At 34.1% G+C, this 19,049-nt stretch overlaps 1 protein-coding gene across 1 annotated transcript in view; it reads left to right on the top strand.

The window, feature by feature from the left end:
* TNKS (tankyrase) overlaps window positions 1–19,049 on the top strand; it is a 197,853-nt gene that overhangs the window by 129,885 nt on the left and 48,919 nt on the right. Inside the window, exons 6-11 of the mRNA XM_032413489.1 lie at window positions 1,607–1,701; window positions 3,393–3,459; window positions 3,755–3,941; window positions 8,097–8,218; window positions 9,685–9,776; window positions 9,868–9,946. Of these exons, the coding sequence (XP_032269380.1) occupies window positions 1,607–1,701; window positions 3,393–3,459; window positions 3,755–3,941; window positions 8,097–8,218; window positions 9,685–9,776; window positions 9,868–9,946 (642 nt within the window). The remainder of the gene's footprint in view (window positions 1–1,606; window positions 1,702–3,392; window positions 3,460–3,754; window positions 3,942–8,096; window positions 8,219–9,684; window positions 9,777–9,867; window positions 9,947–19,049) is intronic.

The following is a 19,049-nucleotide window of genomic DNA, read 5'->3' as shown; positions in this document are numbered from 1 at the left end:
CAGTGACAAAAATATTCAAGTATCCAAAAGAGACGCCACATTTACAAATGAACAAACATAAGGGTGTTCACAAATTTCTAGTCCAAAATGATACAAACCAGAAGATAGTGAAGCAGCATCTTTAAAATATTAAAGGAGGGGGAGAAACAGTTTTGAAAATAACTTGGTATTTCCTGGCAGTATTATTTGCAATAACATTCGACATGTGTCTGGAAGCAGAAATTTGGATGGGCAAGTTGTTTAATGATGCAGAAATTTTAATCATCTATTTTTATATGACATTTTACATTTTATAAGTGTTTATATATGAAAGAAAAGTTTCTCTTAGGACATTTTTGAGGTAGCTAGGATGGATGATTTTATGTCTGTGTTTTATACATGAAGAGGCTGAGATGTATAGGTAATATGACTTTCACAGTTTCATAAGATCCAGGAATATAATCAGGTTTCCTGACTTCCTCTTTGGGACTCTCTTCTAATCTACTTGGTCTCCTCATTATTAGCTGTGTACTGCTCAAAACTACTACCTAAACTTAGAGACTGCCAAAATATATAAAATATATGGCATGGCTTGAAAGCAATAATACTACAGTATTTAGTGATTCTTTTGTATCTTGCCATTTATAGTATTCGAAGAAAAGAAATTGAAAGTCTTACTAAATATCAAGGCCCAAAAAGAAGACAGGAAAAATGAGAGTACATTAAGGTATATTAGACCCTGTGTGAAAAGCTGTTACAGTATTTGAACTTTAAGTAAATGAACAAAGGTGGAAAAATTGCAATGGTTGCAGAGAACCTTTTAATTGATGTTATTTCCTTTTTAAAAAAAGTTTGATTATTTTAATTACCATATTAAATATGAGCAGAGACCCATTTAATAACTTGGCTCGAATTAATGTGGCAGAAATTAGTTGGGAAGAAACTGTATTTTGTATTTATACTGCATATATAGTACATAAAATAGAAGAGTTAAATACTATCCTGTCAAATGTCATTGCATCTGATACAGCAAATTAATTTTGACCCATTGCTAACAGCCACATGGAATGAATATGGTCCATTGTCCTTTTTGTTGCCACTAAAGTTTCTTTAAATTATTCTTTAGAGAGGCTTTTTAACCCTCTTAAACTTCTCTTATTTAAGAGAAATTTTGAGAGCCAGCTCTTTAGGGAAGGACTTATGCTAGAATTGGGATTGAAATCCTCGGACTTGAAAAGTGGGCAGGATTTAAGTAGGATAAGGAAGAATGTTTTTGGTTATGAGGAATATTGAACCCTGACAAGTCTTCTCAGAACGCTGACAATGAATGGTTCCTGTTGGAAAGAAGTAAGAAATAAAGTAGAGAAGGTAGGGTTGGGCTAGATTACTGAAGGCCTTAAAAAACAAGTAGGAGAAATAGGTGAATGACACTGAAGTTAGAATTTCCTCCTGAGATGAGTGAATTGTCTCTCATCCAGTTATAAACTGTGACCTTCTGGCACTTCAACTCAGCGTTTTCTGTGCATGTTAACATTTACTGTATTTCAATCTAAGTAAACACCGATGAAATGACAAAGGGAGAATGATTTACCTCAGGAGGGGATGTGTTTTTCTTTTTCTTTTCTAGTCTACCCCTCTACATCTAGCAGCGGGCTACAACAGAGTTCGGATAGTGCAGCTTCTTCTCCAGCATGGTGCTGATGTTCACGCAAAAGACAAAGGGTAGGTGTGTTGATTTATTCCCTTGAATGGTTTCATCCAGGGATCGTTACGCTTTGTTTTCAGCATCCGAAACACTGAAGTTTTTGCACACTGGACAAAGTCACCTATCCCATTTCTTTGAAGCTTGAGTAGCATGTTTGCAACTTTGGTTTGACTTCATTTTCATGTTCTACTTATTAAAGAGGCTTTCTCATGGTAACGGCCTAAATTAGTTAAATTTTATCGCATTTCTGTTATTTGAAGTTAAAATTTGCTTCTCTCAATTACATTTATTATTTTTCAACTCAAGTGGCATTCCAGAAAGGGAGATAAAACAGATTGAAAATTCTGATAAGCCAGTAACATAGCTATCCTATTCATCTGGTGTGTAAGGATCATTTTTATTAATAAACCAAAATCATAAGTTTATAATATTCTAATTTGGTTTTTATCCTGATAAAATCTTGGACATCTGAACAGAGAAAACTTACAAAGGTTGATATGGGAATGGGGGGAGAGGGGAGGGACTATTAAGAAAGCAATGAAGTCATTTATTTTATGAAGAGGTGAATTTTAGAAAATTTTGTATCCGTTCCCTATCTAGTCTTTAGGGGACCTATGAAGTAAGTCTGCTCCTATGTAATAGGCTGACATTTCTCATTGTCCCACCTTAAGATCTTACCGCCCAGGTAAAGTAGGTCCATATTACACTCCTGTGATTGGCAGCATAAAGAAGAGAAGCCCTGGAGGGAGGAGGGTTTCTTTCACTTTGCCTCTCTCCATGTCAGAAAACACGGAAACGAAGAAACAACTCAGTATTTGAGATGGTGATCAGAGAGGGGATCTAGCATTTCAAATCTGCTCTCTCTGTGCTTCTCTCTTGCCTGCGCCGGCTGTTGTGCTATACGTAACTGGTGTCCCAAAAGCACAGGGGCATACATGCCTGACGCTCTTGTACATCTCGGTTTTCTTACGCATGTCCAAAAACAGATGGGTGTATGATAGGTGAGTCATCAAGAGAAGTACACCACAAAAATGGGTGTCTTTGACTCATGCAGAATGATACTTGGAGATGCAAGTTATAGTAGTTTGGCTATTTCATTCTTATGCTGGAAATTACCTTCAAAGTGCAATAAAATGGTAGGAATATTTCAACTCACTCTCAAAGAACATTTTTCTATGGTACTTGATCTGTAAAGCATGCAGTGGTCAATTAGCACATGTTCTTCCTTTTACTTAAATACTTTTCTAATTGGTATTTTTATCATTTATTTAAGGATTATACACACAAGACACAAGGTAAATACAAAAGGTTAAACATTAGCTACGCTTTATATTCTCTTATTAAATACTTTGAGATATTTTTGGGCGCCTGGGTGGCTCAGTTGGTTGAGCGACTGCTTTCAGCTCAGGTCATGATCCTGGAGTCCCGGGATCAAGTCCCACATCGGGCTCCCTGCTCAGCGGGAAGTCTGCTTCTCCCTCTGACGCTCCCCACTCTCATGCTCTCTCTATCTCATTCTCTCTCTCAAATAAATAAATAAAATCTTTAATAAAAAATAAAATAAAATAAAATAAAAAATAAATACTTTGAGATATTTTTAATATAATTATATTGGGATCTATTAGAATTTTGTCTTTTAGCACTTCTTGGATAAATGACTATACATTATTTGAAATTGCAGTACTTTAATTTGCCTTTCTTCATTTAGTGGACTTGTGCCTCTTCATAATGCGTGTTCATATGGACATTATGAAGTCACAGAACTGCTACTAAAGGTAAGAGAAATTTTAAAATATTGAATATTACTTGCTTTTTTTCTAACTTCTCATAAGTTTTCATGTGATTTGTGGGCCAGTTAAGAGTATTAAAAAAATAAAATGTTTTTTAAAAATATCACTGTTGCCTTAAAATTTTTAGAACACTCACTTTATTTTAAATTGTTTTTAAAAACTGAAATTAAAGAAATTAAAACATTTATTGACATTTCAAAGAGTCATAGCTGAAATTTAGAGTGCAATAAATGTCTTCAGCGAAATGATCACTGACCTAAAACTTCTTTTCTTGATTCAGCATGGAGCTTGTGTTAATGCTATGGATCTCTGGCAGTTCACTCCACTCCATGAGGCTGCTTCCAAGAATCGTGTGGAAGTCTGCTCTTTGCTACTTAGCCATGGTGCTGATCCTACATTAGTCAATTGCCATGGCAAAAGTGCTGTAGATATGGCTCCAACTCCTGAGCTCCGGGAGAGATTGACTTGTATGTATTTATATCCCAAACTCAATATTGCTTGCTGTAAATTAGAGTATCTCATTTTTGTTATTAAACTGGTCTTTTGTCCCACTTAAATACTAACCTTCTGTTCTTACGTATACACTAGTTTATAATCCTCATTTCTGATCCTGTACTTTTCTTTTAAGGCTAATGAGGGCGAGTCAATCAATAACCATTTATTGCATGCTTACTAGGTGCCAGGTACCAGAAATACAACAGCGTACAAACCAGAAAAAAATTCTCCGAGCTCACAGAGTTATATTCTTATACTATGGGTAATAATATTTGATACCTAACATTATTGAGCACTCACTGTTTCTCAAGCCCTGCAGGATTGTACAGTCATGTTTCTATTTCTTATGTGTGTTTTAGCCCAAGTGCAGTCACTTTCCCCAATTTGAATAAGATCCTGTTTATGATTTGGTGGAAGTAATATTCTCAAATGCTGATACGTATTACCTATATATACATGTGCATGTTTTTTAGATAAACTTTTTGTTTTGGAATAGTTTTAGACTTACAGAAAAATTATAAAAATAGTACAGAGAGTTCTCATATATTCCATATCCAGTTTGCCCTCCTATCAACATCTTCTATTAGTATGACATACTTGCCATAATTAATGAACCAGTATTGATATATTAGTAACTAGAGACCATACTCTACTCAGATTTCCTCAGTTTTTACCTGAAGTCTTTCTTCTGTTCCAGGATCTCATTCAGGATACCACATAACATTTACTTGTCATATCAAATACTGAGATATATTTAATTCTACCTGTGGGCATTGCAGGTTTAAATTAAACTAGGCATCACCTACCTAATACTTAACTGGTCCCCTGGTTGGTATTCCCTTTCAGGATTCTAAGAATCAGGTAACTGGACTTAAATGCCTGAAGAAAATCTTTAAATGATAACTTAAGAAAAAGGCAGAGTCAAAATGATGATAATGTCATTTAAACTTAAGCAGATTTTAAGCTGGTTTATGTTAAAACAGGAAGACTTGCAATTTTCATCTTACTTAACTAAAAATTTAAACTTATTTTGGTACTGGAACAGATGACATCAACAAGATTATAGGCCAGCACAAACCAGATTATAACTAGGCAGATGTCTTAGCAATGAATCCTTGTAGAAATGCCTTTATTCTCCCTCCCATTCATATGACCCTTGTCATATGTTACCTTGCATTATATAGTTCCTTCTTCTATGTGTATGTTCTGTCTTCCCAGTGAAATTTAAATTCTTAGAAAGACTTTTCATTTTCTTATTGTCTTCTTAGCACCTGCACAGTGCTTTGTTACCTAATAAAAATGTATTAATGGTATTTGTGTTTGGGCCCATCTGTCTATCTACCCTCAACCCAACACAGTGCATTGTGCACTACGCACAGCAGGTTTATTGAATTGAACTTGAAACTTTTTTTTTTTTTATCTTTTTCTAATTTCCTTCTTTTAGTTTATACCCAGGGCTCAGCTTTATCCCCTGTCACCTTTAACTTCTTTTTTCTTTTCAGACATTTTGCCAATTAGGAATATCATTGTGGAGTTTATAGCGTATTTCACTGGACTGATTCCACTGTCCACATACGATTTAATGAAAATTTGTATAGTTTTGTAAAAGAAGTTCCCTGATGATTTTTCAACCTTCTCAGTATTTTTTATTTTATTAAATAAGATTCTACCAAGGAATTATTTGAAGAAAAGGATTTAACAAAGTTGGAACTGCTCTAACTCTGGTTTTCATCATCATGTCCGCTGCTTTACACTAGGCATTCACAATTACAGAGTTCTTTTCAGGAAAATTATACAAGAAACAAAGAAAAACAATATTTTGATCATAACCAGGGTTATAACATTTTCATTACACACATTTTTTTTTCTGCTCTTCTCTTTTTTTAATGTATTGTTTCCATGAAGCCAAATGAACAAGGTAGTTTGGATTCTGCACATACTAGAGGTGAAAATACTGAAAGTAGCTTTCATTCTTGTTTCAAAATGCATTTGAAAAGAGAAACTTTTAGGGCATTTTATAAACATTAAGTTTTCAGGGTAAGTTGGAGTAATTTGCAGTTTTACTGCCTTCTTTTTAGCTACTTAAGTACTTCCTTGAGGTTTTTTTTTTTCTTTCTTCCTTGAGGTTTTTAAAAACAAACCTTTATGTAACCTTTGCATTTAGAGGGACCATTATATTGTTGATAGATTTTCCATTCTCTGGGGGTTTTTTTATTCTTGAGTATACATCAATAAAATATTTTAAATTTGAAAGTCAATTTGGGCAGAAATCTTTACTTTTTTTTCTGAAGAGCAAAAAAAATAAATATTTTACTTCTTGTTATTTGAGAATATCGTGTTGTTTAATTGCATTATTACATCCTAATTTCTTGATTTCCTTAGTACTGCAGTCTTACTGTTTGTTTTTCATAAATTTGCCCATTTAATTTTTTTCTGAGTACCTTTCCTGAACTTAAAGGAGTAATTGAAAAAGTAGAATTGCTTTTATCATTTTGATATCCATAGAACATTTGTCAGAGAAAAAGCCAGTATGATTTGAACTCAGTTTAAATTTTTCTAGACTTCTAGACTTTCTAGACAAAGCAAAATTGTACTTTTTATTTGAAATCAGTTCTCAGTACATCACTTTCCTTTGTAATTGTCAGGATCCTGCTCCTTATATATGGCAGTTTGTAAGTCTTTCACTTGATTTAGCCCTAATTTTATCATTGAGTATACATCAATAAAATATTTTTATTGATTTTAAAATGAAAATCTGTAATTTTGTTATTTGAAAATACTGGTTTACTTTTATTTCATTTGAACTTGAGTTTGAGTTCTGAAGTTTCAAATTCCTATACTTTGAGGAATTTAGTGATGATAAGGTACCACTAAACAAGAGGTTTTGTAAAAATGGTTTTTCCCCTGAACCTGCCATGACTTATAAATATTCAGCATTCATGCAACAAATTGAATACATACTATGCTATATACCAAGCAGTATGCTAAGTGATAGGACTACCATAGCAAATAAGGTCATGGGATATGTCTGTGAAAGAAGGCTAAATGCAAGTGCAATGGACTTCATAAGAAGGAATCCTAACCCAATAATGAGGAACATCAGGAAGGCTTATCCAGGATATCTAAACTGAGACCTTGAACAATAATAGTAGTTATTAAGGCGTGTGTGTGTGTGTGTGTGTGTGTGTGTGTGTGTGTGTGTGTCTTTCTCTGTCTTTTGAGGGACAGAGGGAAGTGAGATGGGGAACTCAGGAGAGGAGAGAGAGGAAAAGAAAGGAATTCAGTAGTAGGCAGGTACAAAGACCTGTAATGGGCCAAGGATTGCTATGTAATGTATTGGGTTACATATCATTTGTATCTTTTTAGAACAATTGTCAACTTTTTGTTATCAAGTGGTTATATCAAAATACTAACCAAAATTGTAAAATAGAAAATATAACTATAAGTTTTTAATTAGAGTACTGGATTTTTATTTATGCTGTTAATTTAGAAATCACATTTGAAAAAATCTCATACAAATAATAAATAAAATATTAATTGTTCTTTGAAAAATTATCAAACTCTGGCACTTCACCATAGTTCAGTTCTTCCCTTTTCTATGCTAAAACTATTAATATTTTGGTGACTATTTCTCTAAGTGCCTTTTTGGTACCATTTCTTATATTTAGTTGTGGTGGCAATGGTAGTAGTAACAATACAAAAAAATTGGGTCAACCTGTCTTTCCTCTTTTACTACTTGAATTTTCATTTAATTATATATACTTTCGTGATAGTATGTACAGACCTTTCTTGTTTAAGAGCTATAAAGTATTCCAGTGTATATGTGTTTATAACTGGTTTCCATTTGGTGGACATTTTTGGTTGCATGTTTTAAAACTTAGCTGGAGTGAGTATCTTTGTATGTGTATCCTTATGAATTCTGAGAGTATAAACATCTTATTTCAGAGCATACATTTTTCAAAAGTTTTCATTAACTATACATCCTTTGCACCTTTATCATCCTATCTGTTGCTGCTATTGGTAAAATAGAGCAATATGTAAAATTAATAATTTTCTGATTTGTAATCATGCTAAAATGATTTTTACAGATTTCAAATCTTTTATGTCAACCATTATTTCATTAACAGATGAATTTAAAGGTCATTCTTTACTCCAAGCGGCCAGAGAAGCAGACTTAGCCAAAGTTAAAAAAACACTCGCTTTGGAAATCATTAATTTCAAACAACCACAGTCTCATGAAACTGCGCTGGTAAGATTTTATTGTTAATCCATTCCTTAGGTCTATAATAGTAGTGGAGGGACAAAGTATGATTTTCATTTCAGAAACCTTAAAGTAACTTTAGTATCTGAAATGCCAGGAATTGCCATTTTAATGTTGGTTGCATTGATTTTTAAATTTGGTTCAGGAAATGATTGCTTTCATGGGTGAGGGAATAGACATTTGCTCACCCTTGATTTGGGAATTATTTTTACCTTTGTCTTTACCCAACCATATCATAACAAATCTACTTTTGTGGCCCATTCTTTCATAAAATATAAGATGTGATTTTCTTTTTAGAATCTTTTTTTTTTTTTATGTTGCTAGGTAAAGACTATTTGTTTTCTGTAGAAGATTAAAGTATTTTCAAAGGTACTTGCATCATCCTTTGGAGCAATTATCTTAATTATCCAAAGAATTACTACATTCATTATAGAAAAATGATAATATGATAAATTTTTTGTTCCAGACTGTACAAATTGTTTTTTAAACTCTTCATGTTTTTTCTTCTAATGTACTTTCAGAAAGATTAGCTTATTTTCCTTGTCATTGACCACATTAAGTTTCAGATATAGGGCTGGTAAAATTATTCCTGAATTCAGAATTTAAACATACACCATGCCTCTATCACAGACCTGTAAATATGCTTCAGTTAACATTCCCACATATATCCGGCACAAAAAAAGTCAAGCTATAGTCACTTCTTGCTGAAAATGACATTAAAAGAGTCGACAAACTGAAATGGGCCAACTGTATGTATACTTAAATACATGACTCTTGAACTGGGATTCAGATACATTCACGCTCTCCAGCATTATGCCAGGAGATACGCAAAGCAGCAGAGTAAACCTGACCTGCTTTTTTGGAGTGTTTGTTTTATTCATTAGTAAGTAGGTTTTTACTCTTAAAATTTTAATACAAACATTTATATAAAACAAAGTTGAATGCAAAAATTATACAAATATAGGATAAAACATAAAATTTCTGAGAATACGTCTTCCGCTAAGCTCCTTCAAGTTTATTGCCTTTTTGCCTGTCCCTGGGCATATAGGCTTATAGTGCTAGGAGTAGCTCTGGGGCAGAGTTTGAGAACTGTTGATTTATGTGGCTGACAACCTAATGAAGGATTGACTAATTCAGGTAAGAGTATTTGTAGCTTTGGAGAGGCAGCATTCTGATACCTCCAAATAAGTATATATTGGATAATTACTTATTGGCCAAAGGAAAAGAAACAAAGTCTCTCTTAATGCTTAACTAAGATAATTTCACCTTGGTTTAAAGGCGTATGTCTTATACTTCCAGTATATTTAGAAAGAATTTGATCATCTCCATAATGTAAAATATATAAGTATGTTTTGACAGAACAATATTCTAAATAGTCAGCAGATGCTATTTAATTCTGGTATCTCTTTTAAATAGAAGTTTATTTTATTAACTTAGTTGTGTTTACTTTACAGCACTGTGCTGTGGCCTCCTTGCATCCCAAACGAAAACAAGTGACAGAACTATTACTTAGAAAAGGAGCAAATGTTAATGAAAAGAATAAAGAGTAAGTGTAATTGCAGAGGGAGTAGTATGGTTTTTAAAAGGGAAATGCAACAAAATTAGGAAATTTCCTTTTCCTTTTCTCCTCTCCATAGTTTCATGACTCCCCTGCACGTCGCAGCAGAAAGAGCTCACAATGACGTCATGGAAGTTCTGCATAAGCATGGAGCAAAGGTAAGACGCACACCTGAAATAAACTGTCAGACTTGGAATTGAGTAGCCTAGCTGCTCTTAAGACTCTTACTGTTCTCTCGGATTTTCCTGGAGAAATGAATTTTGTAAAGGACTGTTACCGTGTATTTGAAGTCACCTGTTCTCTTTTAAAGCTGATTTAAATCTTGTTACTAATAAAAATAATTACCTGTGTTTTATTGTACTTTACTGCCATTCTTCTGTAAAGCAATAAAATGTAGCTACGGTCTTATCATTCAAAATCCATTTAACTTTACATTGTTTTACAATAATGCTGGAATTGAGAGATTTTGATAGTCAACATCATTGATGGTTTATCAGAATAATTTATGTAAATGATAGTCAGAATATTGCTCCTTATTCTAAAGAACATTTTTGTTCCTTCAAACTGGTAATGATAATAATTTTCTCAAATAACCTCGACACTAAAGAAATACGAATGTTTGGGGTAACCATTTTTGTTGGCATTGTCTGAAATTATGAATTGCTTGAGGGAGGAAGGAAGCAAACTGGTTGTTTTTCAGAGGTGACTTGAAATCGGAAATTTTTAAATCCTCAAGAGTATGTATTTTAAAGTAGAAGTCTCCAAAGTAGACACTCTATGGAACATACAAGATGAGCCATTGGGGACAGGAAAAAATATTAGAATTTTAATTTATTAAGATAGTAATTTCTTTATTTCTGAATAAAGAAATTAACATCTGCTAATATTCAATACACAGATTTATGCTGGCTCCCTCATTAGGTCCATGTGTCAGCCTGTCTGAGTCAGCTCAAGGTGTTTTCTGAGGAAGAATGGGAGTCTGAGTAGCAAAGGATTGACACTGACAAACTCACTCATCTGTTCACTTTCAGCCTGTTGTCACATATCGCACTTGACACATGCCTAAATGAGTAGATTTATGGGTACTATCCTAAATGGTAGATCCTTCATAAATAACATTGTTGGTAATCCGAGGGAATGACAGTCTTATAGCATAAAGAGATTATCTGGCTATTTCATGAATTAGTATTTTCAGGAATTGTCATATTTAGTTGTTGTGCCTTTTTTTTTTTTAATGAAAATAAGAGGATTGAAAATTTGTCATCATCTGTGATGACAAATGGCATGTGTGTAGGTATTTTTTACTTGTATGTAGGTACTTTTTAAAAAAAGAAACATAGTCAAACCCTTGAAGGCAAATATTACATATGTTATGCATATTTGAGTAAATGGGAAAGTGACTGCATTTTTAAAGAAACTTCAAAAAATGAAGAAGACATTTGAGAATAGATTTTTAGAAAATGTACACTGTTTTGTGAATTTTTTTTTTGCCAAAAAATGGTGTAAATCACCCAGCTGTTTTATCTACGTATAATTAAAAAACTTGAAATCAGAATTTTCTAACCTGTTTTAAAGTGTTTCTTAATTTGTGTTTAGGTGGTTTTTGAACCTATTAGAAAACATCAAGAAAGATGCAATTTACTAGCAGAATTTCAATTAAAACCTTAGCAAAATTAGTAAATGGCGTTAAAAATAAGCCTTTTTATTTAGTAGGCATTGGTCACAATGCACATTTTCCCAGTGGCTCTACCATGTCTCAGTCACATCTTTTGAGCCAATGTGATCAATGGGACAAGCTATTGAAAATGGACTTAGAATCAGACCCTCAAATCTACCTCACAATTTTTTACAAGATTTTTTAAAGGTTTTTTTAATTGAGCGAAAAGATATTTTCTAAATTAGTAATTAAAATATTTTTAAAAGTTTTAATTGTTTCATCTCTTTCCCATCCTTTATAATTCTCTTTTTATGTAATTTTTACATGTATCTATTATGTATTAGTATAGCAGTGTTTGTTACAATTCACAGATGGGCACATATATTTATTGAACGGGTTCTCAAAACATTTTTTCACTCATAAGGTTCACGATCCAAAAATTTGGGTATCCTTGCTTTAAAAGGACCATTGGTGTTTTTATTTGAAAAGGTGAAGGTGAACTGGAACAAAAGGGAACAGAGTTCTAAGATTTATTACCTACTTTGAGGGTACGACTAGGGCATTGTTATATAAGTAATGTCTAGTTGCTCTGCCAAGCAGAGAACACTAAGCTAAGTGTGCTCTCTGCTATACTTAAGAGCATTGTATGTTTATCATTGACCTATTTTTTAAAAAATAGCTTATAGCATTTATAATGTTCTTATTCTTGAAAAACCATGAACAATGCCCTTCATTTTTGGAAAATATCTATTTGTTGTCTCCCATGAGTCATTTTGTTTCATGAAATTTCAATGAAAAATAACATTATTTTATAAGCTGTCCCAGTCAGCATTACTCGAGGTTTGTGGTTCTCAATCTTTTTCAGCTATTCGTGTTCACAGTACATTCTCATCAGTAATGTCTCAATCCATCACTGGAGCACGTGTAATTTTAAACACCTTGTCAGTGATAGAGAATGACTTTTAGACTAGTTTACCCTCCTTAGCCCTTCCACTACAGTTAATCTAAATCGAGAACTCCTACTATTAGGCACTTTAAAATAGAAAAAAAAAATCATATTTAATCAGGGTTATGAACCAATAAATACCAATTGCCATCCTCCCATTCACTTACTCCCTGGTTCCAAGGCAGGCTGCTGTCCATCAGGGTTGGTTTATCTGGTGGCTAATGTGTTAGTAAAAACTTACTGTAAAAACCCAGCTTAGCTACTGTTGAGCCCCAGTGTTTGCTTGCTTAGTGTCCTTTCTGGAGAACTCACGGTTTCAATTTGATTTTTAGACAACTTATGCTTTCCATTTGATTCTAAAAGCACCTTCTGAATGAGGTGCTTGAATTAGGACTCAGCCCCCTTACACTGTCTCCACCATCCTGCTTCCTGCCCCTCCTCATGTCAAGTTCCCGAGCTAACTTAGCCTAGTAAATCAGAAAAGGCAGAGAATTTGATAGGGAGATCTAATACCATTAACTAATTTGTCTTACTTAGCAGATAGAACTTAGTAATATTTACATAAGCCAAAACTTTCTTTTGCTCAAAGCTTGATGATAAATATAAAGTTCAGGTTCACCATGCATGTTAAACTAAACATATTGTGAATGTAACATAGACAGACATACTTTTCAGTTTACAGTCCTCCACTTTCTAGTTTTGTGAACTTGAACTTAATTTCCTGGAACCTTAATTGACTTATCAGTGATATGTGGGTGTTAATACCTCCTCTATGAGCATTTGTGTGTGTGTGTGTGTGTGTGTGTGTGTAAAAATTAAATGAGCTATGTATATATAGGTACATAGTTTAGTACCTGGCATACAAGCAATACTTTGGTTACTTGTAAATATGAGCATTGTATTTTTTCCATATTTGTCTTTCCAAACATATTGCATATTTTCCTTAATTATCTAAATTTTTATATAAGCTTTATAAACCAGTTCCTTTATAATTTGTTTTGATCCACTAACTCAACAAATACTGAAATGCAAAATGATTAAGACTGTGTGCTAGATACTGTGGAAGATACCAATTTGAAAGTTTATGCAGTTACCAAACTTGAAGCTAATCCTGACTGCAATTTAGTGGCATTAGCAATTAAGAAGGAAGAGAAGGATGAAAGCCACTTATGAAGGAATAATTATATATATGGAAATGAATAGGGCGCTAGAGTGGACTTAGAAACTGGTGGTCAGTTCAGGGAAGTAAGAAAGCTAGAGAGAAATACTGGTTTCCTCTGCCTTGATAATTTTGTACTTAGAATTGATATGATATAGGGACACGTAGATAAAACTAGTGGTTGAAAATACAGCACTAGAGTACGAAAGCAGTCTAGGATTAGAGAGATCTTTTGGAAAGCCATCAATATAGTAATCACGTGTCGCAAGGTCCTGGTAGAGAAAATATGGAGAGAGATGAGTTTAGAGTTAAGGAAAGGACCTTTGCAGATTACCGTGTTTAAAGAGCAGCAATGGGAAGAGAAAACTGACAGGTCTATCACATGTCTATTTGCGTGTAATAGCAGTATGAAGAAGAAACAGGTGATCGGTGCTACAGGGAGAAATCAAGGTAGGCAAGCCATTTAACTGGGCAATTTTTATGTAAAGGCTTTGGCAGCTTTAGAAGGAGGTGTTCCAAAGATATAGGGATAAAGAATTGTATTCATTAGTGTCTTGGCAATAAACAGCACACTCAAAGTGGATAATTTGAGGAAAGTTTAATAAAAGAATGGTAAACAAAGGTGGGCAAGGTTTAAAGATACGAGCAAGGGATAGCAAGTGGGGAGACATTATCATTTTTGGGCCTGAAGGGGCAAGGAAAGGGAGAGGTCCCTGGAAGCAGAAGAAGGTAGCTGCTTAGAGAAGGCCCCCTGACAGCACTTTGAGAGGGTATATCTAACCCCTGCCTCTCACACTCCTGCTCCCCACCAGTCTCCTGCCATTGCCTCCCATTAGCCAAATGTAATAAGAACTTAAAGACCAAAAGAGCTCATTGATGTGATCCATATAAGTGAGTTTCCCAGGACACAGAGCAGGGTGGAGGATAGATAGGCATCTGGAGGGGCAAGCAGGCAATGTTCAGAAAAAGGTTAGAAAGCAAATGGCAGTAAAAAGGAGGGTTATAAGAAAATGGGGGTATTAGCCAACTCATTTGAAAAATCCACTTTTATAGTGGAGTAAATTTTTGTTTCTAAAAAAAATTAATTATCTCTATCAACCCCCAGCTTTACAAGATTGCTGTAAAGCCTAAATAGGAGAGACATGAAGATTTTATCTTTCGTATGGCAGGTTTTTTTCTTATTATTGTTAGCTACCCTGGCATTCTACTGCTACTGCTTTGTCTGCTATCATTATTAAGTAGAACTTAAGTCCCAGTTGCATATGGTATTATTAACACCTAAAAATGAAAGGTTTAATTCAGAAGTGCTTTCTTTCATATTATATAAAAGCACTGCTATTTTGTCATTACTCGAGCATCTGTTAAATGTGTGGAACATGGAGAAATTTCTTTTGATTGTTCATTTGTCTTAATTTGACAGATTTATTTATATTGTATGTAAGAAGAAATTGTGTCAATAGTAATTGGCATTAAATGGGCTTATTTCTCACATTGAGAAGTGATGAAGAGTCTTTGCTCACTTTGGGGAAATGTGTTAGCTCATTATAAGGATTTGATTAATGCCTTTCTAGAGGTGGGTTGATAAGCAGTTTCTGTTAGCCCAAAGATGTTAAATAAAATGCATTCACAGCTATAGATTTAAAGTTCACATATCTGCCGTTTGAGCATATCAGCGTAAAGAGCAAAGGGGCCAGTGCTTCAGAGACATTTTAGTTACTAGTAACAGATCAATTGAATCTAGAGTAAGCATAAATGGAAATCTGTTTTATACTTATATAAATGTATGCTTACTACTTTTCTGAGATAACCCATAGTAGCTGAGATTCACAAAAGACTAGAACAAGAAATTTGTAAACTGTTGGGTACCTTGACTGCATTTTCCGTCTCTCTTTCTGCAGTTGCTTGGTTTCTTTTCTTTGCTGGTCTTTGTTCATTAGTTTCATTATTCTTTTTATAGACTGTATTTTTGTTTTACTTCTCTGTGGCCTAAATATGGGCTTTTCAGCCCCTCCTTTATGTGTCTTTGGCTTAGAAATATACCACCTGCAGCTACTGTCTCTCCTGAGTCTCAGGGACAAGAAGGGGAGAATCTGAATGAGGCTGCAGTTTGTGCTCATGGCCATTAGATTGACTCCTGCTAGTCTAATCAGCTATGCTCCGGGAGTTGTTTCTCAGACAGTTAGGGCATGTGAGAAGGTGAGTACCCTTTTAATAAGTTCGAGTTCAGCTAGTAAACAATCTAGTTTCATGTCTTTCAAATTATATTGAAATTTAACTTCTTAGACAAATTCGATACTCCATAGTGGATTCACAACACATAAAAGGATTAAAACCCTTTTAAAGTGGGGCACCTGGGTGGCTCAGTCGGTTAAGCATCCGACTCTTGGTTTTGGCTCAGGTCATGATCTCAGGGTCCTGGAATTGAGCCCTGCGTTGGGCTCCATGCTTAGCAGGGAGTCTGCTTGAGATTCTCTCTTCCTTTGCCCCTCCCCCCACTTGTGCTCACGCGTTCTCTCTCTCTCAAATAAATCTTTTAAAAAAGAAAACAAACCTTTTAAAGTGAAATATTGATTACTGTATCAGAATTTTAGTTAAGAATTAAATTGTGGTTATTTTGTCTATTTCATTCCTCACAGGAGAGGCTTTAACTATGTCCATCCCACCATGGATAACAATGCTCTGTGTATATCTGTAAAACTTTAAAATCAAATTAAATTATACTCTTACCACAGATAAAATAAGTCCGTTATTTTCAATATTAAACAATTTTGTCAACATTGACATTAACTTTTTTTCCCTTCAAATTTCTAGGGAAAGAAGAATGCATGTTTTTTGGTTAGAGAATATTTTAATAGTTGGGTGCCTAAATGGCTCAGTCACTCTTCATTTAGGCTCAGGTCATGATCTCAGGGTGGTGGGATAGAGCCCTGTGTGAGGCTCCTTCTCAGAGGGGAGTCTGCTTGAGATTTTCTCTTTCCCTCTTCTGCTTCCGTTCCCTCCCACGCATGCACGTGCGCTCGAGGTCTTTCTCTCAAATAAATCTTTTTTTAAAAAAAGAGAATATTTTAATAGTCTAGTGTTTGCTCGGTATACACACTAGTATGATGAAAATAGTATCCTTTATCACCAGAATTTACCAATTTATTGTTCTCATGAACCATTCACTTACCAACCATTTCTGAACACCGCTTGTACAAGGCATTGTACTGGTTACTAGGGGGTATGTTTGAATTTGATCAAGAGTCTTCTTCTAAGGGACTTAAAATCTAGTAATAATAGTCTTATCCAATGCAGTCAAATTGAATAACTATTGTATAAATTGGAAAGTGATGTATATAAGAGAAATACAGGTAGACTGCTATTCAGACAATAGTTATTCTACTGGTAGTAACAGGCTGGGAGAGAGATTAGAGAAATTTCATGAGGAAAGTGGGATTTCAGCTAGGAATGTTCAGGAATTAGATATATAGAAATTGGCAAAATACAAATAATATATTTTAAATAATAATCAGGAAGGCAAAGGAGTTAGAAGTTATGATGAAAATCTTGAAGAGATATATTGGAACAAGGTCTTCGTAGTTTTCAATTGGAGAGTTTTGATTTTGTTCTCATAATACTTGGAGAGCCATTGGAAATTTTTGAATAGGCAGGTGGCATGCACAGAATCCTGCTTCAGAAAGATAAATACTTCCTAGAAAACTACTGTCTTCTGGAAAGCCAATTACAGAAATGGAGATTCAAGGTATGTGCATAATATCTGGCATAATGATTTAGCAGTACTCAACAAAATTAGCTTTTTAAGATTTTTGTAAAAAGGGATGATAGTAAGACAATGTTTCTTACCTTCAAGCTAAGAGGGTTATAATGTGCCTGCCACCTGTTCCCTAGGTTATTATAGTCTGTCCACCAGGACATAGACCTATTTCAGATTCCTATCTTTTACTCCTTTCTTGCAGATTTATGAAAGCCTACTATTTTTCTTTTTACTCTTCACTTTCACTTTCAAAGTGGCCTGATTTAGGGGGGAAGTACATTGTCATTCTAGCTAAAAGAATACAGAGACTGTTTTCAACTCTGAGGTTACTTGAAATCCAGTTTAGATTGAGATGTACCCTGTTCAACAGCTAAAGTAGAATTACAATGTGAGTTAACAATAGATGATTAATTACAGAAATATCACAGAACAATTCGTGATTAATTACCAAATGAGTGATATGGACAATGATACCTTTGAGTTTAGGAGAGAGATGAACTCAGTTTCGAGATTAACACTTTGAGACTAGGCTATTCACACTGATTCTAATATTGAGAGACTCCCCTCAGCCATTTCCTTATAGTCTGCATGCTGGTTTCCAGGATTGTTTAGGCGTGTTTGAATCATACTTTTATATCCTATATATTTCAGGCCAAATGCCATTGTGGTTTTATATCATTTATCTAATTACCCTCTATAGGCAAATCATTAATTACTACTCAGGTAGAAATAGAAAAACACATACCTCAGGTTTCTATCTCCAGATACAAGGGGGGAAAGGGGAATATGTTTTGTCTCTAAAACTGCCAGATAGGTTTTTCTTCTGACACCTTCTGAATATGTATCTCAAGCCAATCCTGTGCACACATTACCACACATTATATGTAGCATTTTTCTTATTTGAGGCAGTTTCTGTACTTCGGTGAAAATAATCTCCTTAGTGCTGAATGGTAAGAATCTTTGGTGACATCCTCTATCATATCCAGCTGGTAGAGATTGTGATGGAGGGGAATAGAGATTTTGTATCATTTTAAAGATCAGTAATGGCTCCAGCAGACAGCCAATTTCCCATCCAGCAATCATTGTTCCCTTTCTTTAGACCAGGTCTAAAGAAGACTTGATCAGAAAAATTGATGTAACACTCCCTATTTTGTTCCAGAAGTACGTATGTTGGTGATTCCAGATTTTATATATATAGAGAGAGAGAATTAAATTAAAAGAATTAAATTAAAAGAATTAAAATTGTATCTCCTTAAAATATGAATAATAAATTAATGATGGTATATATAGTCATTTTTTTTAGGTTAAAAACAAAACTTATAGAGAGCAATGTGTGTGTGTGTGTGTGTGTGTGTGTGTGTATGTAAGTATAGCTATTTAATTTGAAAGTTCTTAGAAGAATCCTTGTGAGTGGCAATCTCATTTATTTGGTTATCTCAGCTTGAATGACCATTTAAGTGCTTAATTATATGTATAATACTAGATTGTATTTTTTGGTTTATTTCTTTTTCTTAGAAGTTTAATTCTTATATAATAAAGAATATTTTAAATGTTGTTAAGCCTGTTTTTGACTGAGTGAAGAATTGTCAATGTGTGAGTGAAAATTGCCAAAGCCGAGAGGATAAAAAAACAATGTTGTCATGACTTTCAGGTTGTCATGGTCTTTAGTTGGCCCTTTTATTCAGTGTTTTCAATTATAGATTTTGTGGATAACATGCTCAAGTCATTTAATCTCCTATATTTCT

This window comes from Phoca vitulina, unplaced genomic scaffold, assembly GCF_004348235.1.
Source record: "Phoca vitulina isolate PV1807 unplaced genomic scaffold, GSC_HSeal_1.0 scaffold15, whole genome shotgun sequence".
NCBI lineage: Eukaryota > Metazoa > Chordata > Mammalia > Carnivora > Phocidae > Phoca > Phoca vitulina.
Note: the sequence above shows the minus strand (reverse complement) of the source record. Positions and strands in the feature narration are given on the sequence as shown.